This window comes from Capsicum annuum, chromosome 6 (genome assembly GCF_002878395.1).
Source record: "Capsicum annuum cultivar UCD-10X-F1 chromosome 6, UCD10Xv1.1, whole genome shotgun sequence".
Taxonomy (NCBI): Eukaryota; Viridiplantae; Streptophyta; class Magnoliopsida; order Solanales; family Solanaceae; genus Capsicum; species Capsicum annuum.
The window spans coordinates 219,852,855-219,861,736 of record NC_061116.1 but is presented as its reverse complement, the minus strand read 5'-3'; the positions used below and the strand labels follow the sequence as shown (position 1 = coordinate 219,861,736).

The following is an 8,882-nucleotide window of genomic DNA, read 5'->3' as shown; positions in this document are numbered from 1 at the left end:
TTCATTATCAATTACAAAAAATAAAAAGCATATTACCATCAATTTATTAACCCATCATCAAATTTCTTAGTATTACAAATTTCGTTCAAGCTCGAGACGGAGAATGATAAAAAAAAAAAGTTGATTAGTGAAAAAAAATAAAGTGATTTTGATAAGAATAAAGTTAGAGAAGAGAAGATTAATGGCATGAAAAGGAAAAAGAAGTAGAGAAGGTTATCCATGGAAAATGCGCAAAGAAGAAGTGTTTTCTTTATGCTTTAATTTGACTCTACACGCTTTTTCTTTTTAAGTTTTTGCCACATCAGCTTTTGATGTGAAAATAAATTTACTTTTACGCAATACAAGTATGTAGTATGTCATCACAATAATTTTAGTGTGTAAGTGATTTTTAGATTAGAATTTAGGGTGAAAATAACTAACTATTTTTTAATATAGGCCTCCAAGATGGACAGTATTATCTCTTCATGTCAAAACATTTTTCTTTTTTTCTTTTTCAAAAATTATGAATTATATAAATTTGTCGTATAAATTTTAATTTTTTTCATAAACTAAAATCGCTTAAAATAAAAAATTCAAATTAGAATCGAAGTTTTAGGAGCTATTTGATCATGAAAAATTTCACCTTTTTTTCTCAGTGTTAAACTCCAAAAAACTTATTTAGTTATAAATTTCAAAAGAACTATTTTTACTTTTCTTTTTCAAAACAAAAAATATTCACTATTCTCACACCAAATTACTCATAAAAATAAAAAATAACTCTAATTTATTTCATTACCATATAAACTCCAATTCCTAAATATCCTTTTTTTACTCCAAAACTGTTAGTCTTTTCTATTTTCGCAATCAAACATGATGCAACAAAAACAACAATAATAACATACCCAATGTATTTCCACCTAGCGGAGTCTGAGGAGGGCAGAGGGTACGCAGTCCATACCACTACCTCATGTGAAATAGAGAGACTGTTCTCGATAGACTCCCAGCTTAAAATCAATAACAATATAACAAACATAAAACATAAACGCAACATCTTCTTAAAATTCATTTAAATTGACTTATTTTAAATATTTTTAAATCAAAATTACTTTTAAACATTTTAAAAATATTTTAAAACCAATTGATGAGAGATGAAAAGAATTCGAGAGAAAATCCAGTGGACAGTAATATTTTACGTGTGCAGTATTTTTAATGAAACGCGTACATAGGCAAGCAATGCAATTCATTGCAGCCTGGTCACAGCCACACATCTCCCTCCTTTGACTTCCTTTAAATACAAATATTCCCCTTCCCCCTTTCTTTCCTTCCTTCACCGTCATTGCCCCATTTTCGCACCAACGAATATCTATCTCAGAGAGAGAAAGAAGCAGCAGAGCAGTTGTTCTAGAGAGAGAGAGAGAGAAGAAGAGAAGAATTTACGGTAATGGCAGGAAAAGTAGATCTGGACGGAAATGCGATTAAGCCGATTACGATATGTATGATTGGTGCTGGAGGCTTTATTGGCTCTCATTTATGTGAGAAATTGATGCACGAGACGTCGCATAAGGTGCTCGCTGTTGATGTTTACAGTGACAAAATCAAGCATCTTCTTGAACCGGCTACGCTTGATTGGGCTGATCGCATCCAGTTTCATCGTATCAATATTAAGAACGATTCTCGTCTTGAAGGCCTTATCAAAATGGCAGATCTGGTAATTTAATGGATCTACGCCTCGTGTTGTTGTGAAAATATTGCATTTATTGAAATGTCATTTATTAGATAAATTTGTTTATAGTTTTTTGTTGTTGTTGTTATTATTGTTCGTGATGTTCATAGCAAGCTTTATATCATTGTGAGATATTAATTAATAGATAATGTTCTGAAATAAGTATTGGATCAATCAGGTATCCCATTGATCTAGTTGAGGTGCGCGAAAACAAAATTATTGAATCACTCATTTATTGAGATCTATGTTGTGAACTTGAGATCTCTATTCGATCTGATTCTCATCATTTTCGTGTTTCTTTATGGAATTTTCGGAGTTTCTTTTTTTAATGTGGATGTTTTTGGCCTCTAAAGCCTTTGTGTACTTGAATATATTTGTTTAATATCTGGATTATTTTATCATTTTAGTGTGATCTTGTTGTAATTATGGACTACTTTATGCACCGACAAATCTTTTAGACTCATTTCCTTGATTTTTAATTGTTGATCCGGTCAATTATATGACTGCTGCTGACTTTTTTGGCTTTTCTTTTGATGTAGACTATTAATCTTGCTGCGATCTGCACTCCAGCTGATTACAACACTCGTCCACTTGACACTATTTACAGCAACTTCATTGATGCTCTTCCAGTGGTATGCATTTCTAACTTTTAACTTTATTTAGCCTTTAGTTGCTCATATTTTGCTAAGCAGGTGGTTGTTACTGGAAATGAATCCCTATGTTGCTCGGACTCTTTGAAAATACTGATGGGTGTGTGTTGGATCCCACAAGATTATTGCATTTTGTGAGGATTTGACATGGGTATGGCATCAGTTTTGGAGAGTCCAAGCAACGCAGATGAATCCAGTTGAGAAAGATAATTTTGCTTGCGGTGGTTAGAACTTGACTGTTGGATGTTATTTTTCTCTTGAATTTAGTGTGTGAATTGATTAATGCAGGTGAAGTATTGCTCGGAAAATGGAAAACGTCTCATTCACTTTTCCACCTGTGAAGTTTATGGGAAAACAATAGGAGCCTTTTTACCCAAAGACAGCCCATTGCGGAAGGTAAGACTTCACTAACATCTTATTTCTGCCATTTTTAATGCAGAACTTAAGGTGGATCTTGTTTTGTTGTTTTATCCATGTATCATCTTATTTTGGGGAGTTCTTGTCCTATCCTAATAAATGAAAATGTTCAATTATTGAAAAAGCTTGTGAGGTTGGTAGAGGAGGCAATAGGGAACTGTCAGAAAGCTTATGATGCTACTGACTTGAGGAAGTTGTGTTTATGTGTGTGTGATCTTGATCGGTCCTGCCTAAAGCTCTCTCTTCTGGTGAATCTAGTCTTAGTTTCTTCTATTACAATCTTATTAGTACCTTGTATACAATGTTTAAGCTGCTTTGTTCCATAATTTTTCTAGTTAGATTTAATTTGCTCTTTAAATACCTATGGCTTGTGATTTTACTTCGTCGTTGGCTTCTGGTGCTACGGATTTCATGTCGGATTTTCCTCCATGCCATTCTATTGGGAAAAAAAGCTTCTTTTTCCTCCTATATCAAAACAAAACTTAAGTATCCGTAACTTTAGATTTGTGTGCTTATATATTTGCAATCCTCTCTAATACACAGTTCTTGGGATTCGTGAATTTGGCAATTGCTAAATGATTTGCAAGGACAAAAACAATGCACTTGTTTTGCATGTTGCATGGAATATCATGTCGATTGAATTTTAATGGATGAGGAACCATTCAGTCTTGTGAATTTTTCACTATGTGGTTACTTACTTCTGTTGTAGAATCATGGATGATGTAATACTCATTCACATTTAGTGATGTTTTTTTGAACTTTTCCTCCTGATTATCTCTTAGGATCCTGCATACTATGTGCTTAAGGAAGACACTTCCCCTTGCATTTTTGGATCTATTGAAAAGCAGAGGTGGTCCTACGCCTGTGCAAAGCAATTGATTGAGAGGTTGATTTATGGTATGTGGAGTTTTGCCTGATTGTCTGTTTTGAAAGTTGAATATTCTCTCCTATAGTTCTTATGCATGCTATTTTGCAGCTGAGGGTGCTGAGAATGGTTTAGAATTCACAATTGTAAGGCCGTTCAATTGGATTGGTCCCAGGATGGATTTCATACCGGGCATTGATGGTCCTAGTGAAGGTGTTCCACGAGTGTTAGCTTGCTTTAGTAATGTACGAATGATTTGTTTTCTGATTTATTTTGATTGATTTGACAATTACATGTGTTCACTTGCATCTCACTTGCTATTATTTCATTTTCTCTCTTCTCAGAACCTTTTAAGACGTGAACCACTGAAACTAGTGGACGGTGGGGAATCACAGAGAACTTTTATATATATCAAGGATGCTATTGAAGCTGTTCTCTTGATGATTGTGAGTTTGACCTCCATCCTCTTTTATATGATTTTTTCAGATGCATAGAACTATATGCTAATTCACTTACTTTCATTCAGGAAAATCCTGCAAGGGCCAATGGTCATATTTTTAATGTGGGCAACCCTAACAATGAAGTTACTGTGCGACAGCTAGCTGAAATGATGACTCAGGTTAATTGAGTGATTTCCCTTGTGTTTCTTCCTCAATTTTTCTTGGTGTGATGGCTTGTTTTAGTTGTACATATCAGTGTGGCATCTGTCCTTCCATTTTCCTCAGCTCCTTTTCTTGCATAACAGGTCTATTCAAAGGTGAGCGGAGAATCTTCCATTGAAACGCCTACCATTGACGTAAGTTCCAAAGAATTTTATGGAGAGGGGTATGATGACAGCGACAAGAGAATTCCAGATATGACTATAATCAACAAGCAGCTTGGTATGCATTTGTTTTCTCATCTATTGAATGATTCAGACATTCTACAGGTTAAGATTAATCTGACATTTGGATTGTTGTTTGACCAGGTTGGAACCCGAAAACATCCCTATGGGACTTGCTTGAATCAACACTCACCTACCAACACAGGACATATGCTGAGGCTATCAAGCAGGCTATGTCAAAGACAACTGCAAATTGAGGGAAGGTGGAGTAGTTTCTCGAGGGTGTGCTGCTTGTCGGCTGGTCTTTCAATTGCTTTAAAGGATCTGCCCAAATGAATCTTCTTGGTTCAGTTCTCATATACGTTAACTTCTTTTTGCCACTCATGTTTTGAAATTCTATAATAGCTGAGGTTGTAAGCATTCATGTATTCTATGTTGTAAGTTGTGACAGAAGTCATTAGGGAATTGGGTCGTAGGTTGATGTGATGTCACTGGAGATTTGTCAACAACAGTTAAGGCACTAAAATGAAGGAAAGCCTATAATTCCTTTTAATATTTTGTTCATTCCTTTTATTCTTCTGTATGAGAAAGCACCTTGTATAATTTTTTAGACCTGCTGTCTCCAGTTGTCATTTGTTCTTCTATATTAAATTGTCCTTTTTTAAACAGTTTGTGTGGAATATTTTGGTGATCTGTTTGGAAGTGAGATTGGTAGGAAAGTTTAGGTCAAATCTGGAACATTGAACTGATCTTTGTAGTTATGGGGTGTTGTCATTTTGTTGGTCTGAAGTGCTTATGGGTGTATAGGCTACTGGTCTTGTAGGATGGGGGGGTTGTCACATTGTTGGTCTGAAGTGCTTATGGGCGTATGGGCTGTCCTTCCTACATGCTGCACTGTGATTTCTCTATTTTGTGCTGTTCTCGTATAGCGTTTGCTTGTAACAATAGCCATAAGGTTCTACTTGTGGCTTTCACGATTCTTAAACCATACAGCCGCTGAAGTGTTACTCTGCTCTCAGACGGAAAGATCTATGCAAGTACTGTGTCTTCTTTTGTTGGATGATGGAGGTACCCTTGGACGCTCACATTTACTAGGTTCCTGATACTTAAAATATCAATCCTGGTCCAGTAAACTAAGCTGATGCTGAATCTCTGGTGTCTTTAAGCGGGGGGTGGGGGAGATTATAGCTAGGTGTACGGAGATTAACTAACTTGGCCTTTCTGGATATCCAAAATTGGTAGGTGAGATTCAGAGATATAAGACATTGATTTTTTAATGTCATTCCGAAATGGCATTGAGAGATAATTGGCATATGACATTGGATGATCTTAGTCCTTGGCGCTGAAAGAGGAAATGTTGCATTCTTTTTCGCTTTTTTATTATGCATTACGTTGAGTATCACAGGTTTGACCATTACAACGTTTTAGGACTGAGCCTTCAAATGCTTTTTGGTATTCCTTGGATTGTAATGATCTCATGTTATGGATGCTTACTATTGTTCTGGAGTAAGCCTCAACTTAAAATTGGTTACTTGGGTAGTTAAATTTAATTTATTATATGATTAGAATTGAAGCCTTACTGCCTCATAGGCTCCTACACAAACTTCGTTTCTTTTGTAAAGCGGAATTCTTGCTTTTTCAGAGGAAAACAACTAGAGTAAATAAAAATTACTTAGGATGGTAAGACTTTAAACTCAGATTAGTTGCTTGCTAGGCATTTTCGACATATGTTGCAATGTCTCCAAAATAGCATGCTCTTGATTTGTCTTTTCCTTAATAAATCATCAAATTTAAGACAACAAAGATGCCTGAAGCGTGGAGATGTAGTACGGTGATTTTAGTGTATAAGAACAAGGGAGACATCCAGAGTTGCAATAATTATAGAGGTATTAAGCTGTTGAGTCATACTATGAAGGTATGGGAAATGGTGGTAGAGGTGAGGGTGAGAAGGATTGTGACGATTTCTGAGAATTAGTTCTGTTTCATGTCAGGTCGCTCGACCACTGAGGCCATTCACCTTCTTAGGAGATTAGTGAAGCAGTTTCGGGAGAGGAAGAAGACCTTGCACATGGTGTTTATTGATCTTGAGAAGGCATATGACAGAGTTCCCAGGGAAATTCTGTGGAGGTGTTTGGAGGCTAGAGGGGTGCTCGTGACGTACACTAGGGTGATTCAGGATATGTATGATGGGGCGAAGACTCGGGTGAGGACGGTAGGTGAAGATTCAGAGCACTTTCCAGTCGTGATAGGGTTGCATCAGAGATCGACTCTTAGCCCGTTTTTATTTACCTTGGTGATGGATGTTTTGTCGCGACATATTCAAGGGGAGGTGCCTTGGTGTATGTTATTCGCAGATAATGTGGTTCTGATTGATGAGACTTGGGGTGGAGTTAATGATAAGTTGGAAATGTGGAGGCAGGCGCTTGGGTCTAAAGGATTTCGGTTAAGTAGAACCAAGACGGAGTACTTATAGTGTAAGTTCAGTGATGTGTCGCAGGAGGCTGGAGTGGTTATGAAGCTGGATTCTCAGGCCATTCAGAAGAGGGAGAGTTTCAAGTATCTGGGGTCTATGATTCAGGGCAATGGTGAGATTGACGAGGACGTCACACATCGTATTGTGGTAGGATGGTTGAAATGGAGGCTCGCTTCGGGAGTTTTATGTGATAAGAAGGTGACTCCGAAGCTTAAGGGTAAATTCTATAGAGTGGTAGTCCGGCCGGCTATGGTGTATGGGGCGGAGTGTTGGCCAGTTAAGAACTCTCACATCCAAAAGTTGAAGGTGGCGGAGATGAGAATGTTGCGATGGATGTGTGGGCATACCTAGAAAGATAAGGTAAGGAATGAGATTATTCGAGAGAACGTGAGAGTTGCCTTGGTGGAGGATAAGATGCGAGAAGTAAGGTTATGTTGGTTTGGGCACGTGATGAGGAGGGGCTTAGATGCTCCTGTGCAGAGGTGTGAGACACTGGCTATAGATGATTTTAGGCGGGGTAGAGGTAGACCAAAGAAATATTGGAGGGAGGTGATTAGGCATGATATGGAGCAGTTACACTTAACGGAGGACATGCCCCTTGATAGGAAGGTGTGGAGGAAGCGGATTAGGATAGAGGGTTAGGGGTGGGAGGGCGTCGGTAATAGTAGGGGTGCGCTCCTCGGGGGCTGAAGTTTTTTGTTCGTGGCTAGCGGTGTTAGTTTATTTTGCTTACCGTACTAGTTTATATATGTACTTATCTTTTGTGTTTGGTATTTTGTTAGTTTGTCTTGTGTATCATACTAATTATATACACTTATATTTGGGTTGGTATATGGGTATCGGTCCTAAGTCGGGGGTCTATCGGAAACAGCCTCTCTACTTTTTCTGAGGTAGTGGTGTGGTCTGCGTATACTCTACCTTCCCCAGAGACCTCACCAGGTGGGAGTACACTGGGTATGTTGTTGTTGTTGTGTAAATCATCAAATTTAGTTCTTTTTATGCTCACTTCTTGTTTATCGACATATAAAACATTTAAACTCATATAGTTCAAGAAGCACCCATGGCCTAATGGATAAGGCGTCTGACTTCTAATCAGGCGATTGTGGGTTCGAGTCCCACTGGGTGTGCAGCATCTTTTTAATAAATGTCATCATAGTTCAATTTCTTGAAAACTCTAAGGTGATTCTATATAATCACGCCTAACCGGAGTTTTAGTGCAACAAATTTTATTTTTTGTCATCGAAATATAATTCAAATTTTTGAAAAATATCAAGGTCATTACTTTCTCATGTGTGCATCTTTTTTAATGTCATCAAAATATAGTTCAATTTCTTGAAAACTCTAAGGTGATTCTATATAATCACGCCTACGTATAGCCGGAGTTTTAGTGCAACAAATTTTATTTTTTGTCATCGAAATATAATTCAAATTTTTGAAAAATATCAAGGTCATTACTTTCTCATGTGTTTCGAGAAGCTACAGCTTCTCATAAAACTTCACCATGCATTCAGAAAATCGAACCTCTTGTAGAAATGCAAGATAAAGCTGCGTACAATAAATCCTTATGATCGAACCTTTTCCCCGATCATGTGCATCATTTTTTTGTCATCAAAATATAGTTCAATTTATTGAAAACTATAAGGTGATTCTATATAATCACGCCTACGTATAGCCGGAGTTTTAGTGCAACAAATTTTATTTTTTGTCATCGAAATGTAATTCAAATTTTTGAAAAATATCAAGGTCATTCTATATAATTAAGTCTTTTTGAGAAGCTATAGCTTCTCATAAAACTTCACCATGTATTCAAAAAATCGAACCTCTTTTAGAAATGTAAGATAAGGCTGCGTACAATAAATCCTTATGATCGAACCTTTTCCCCGATCATGTGCATCGTTTTTTTGTCATCAAAATATAGTTCAATTTCTTGAAAACTATAAGGTCATTCTATA

At 36.9% G+C, this 8,882-nt stretch overlaps 1 protein-coding gene and 1 non-coding gene across 2 annotated transcripts; both read left to right on the top strand.

The window, feature by feature from the left end:
* Window positions 1-1,147: 1,147 nt before the first annotated feature.
* On the top strand, window positions 1,148-5,067 carry LOC107875632 (UDP-D-apiose/UDP-D-xylose synthase 2). Its single transcript, XM_016722419.2, has 9 exons — window positions 1,148-1,687; window positions 2,242-2,334; window positions 2,641-2,748; window positions 3,552-3,666; window positions 3,746-3,879; window positions 3,979-4,080; window positions 4,161-4,253; window positions 4,380-4,515; window positions 4,602-5,067. Exons 1-9 carry the CDS (start codon window positions 1,421-1,423, stop codon window positions 4,712-4,714), a joined length of 1,161 nt encoding a protein of 386 aa, XP_016577905.1. The 5' UTR covers window positions 1,148-1,420; the 3' UTR covers window positions 4,715-5,067.
* A 2,917-nt stretch (window positions 5,068-7,984) lies between these two features.
* Window positions 7,985-8,057, top strand: TRNAR-UCU. The gene has a single exon. It is a non-coding gene; the product is annotated as a tRNA-Arg (tRNA).
* The last annotated feature ends 825 nt before the right edge of the window (window positions 8,058-8,882 follow it).

Bases quoted from the DNA above. Each gene is read 5' to 3' on its own strand.
- LOC107875632 (XM_016722419.2), top strand. From the start codon at position 1,421: ATGGCAGGAAAAGTAGATCTGGACGGAAATGCGATTAAGCCGATTACG. The intron at 3,667-3,745 runs GTATGTGGAGTT...GCTATTTTGCAG, and splicing joins GATTGAGAGGTTGATTTATG to CTGAGGGTGCTGAGAATGGT. The intron at 4,081-4,160 runs GTGAGTTTGACC...ACTTTCATTCAG, and splicing joins AAGCTGTTCTCTTGATGATT to GAAAATCCTGCAAGGGCCAA.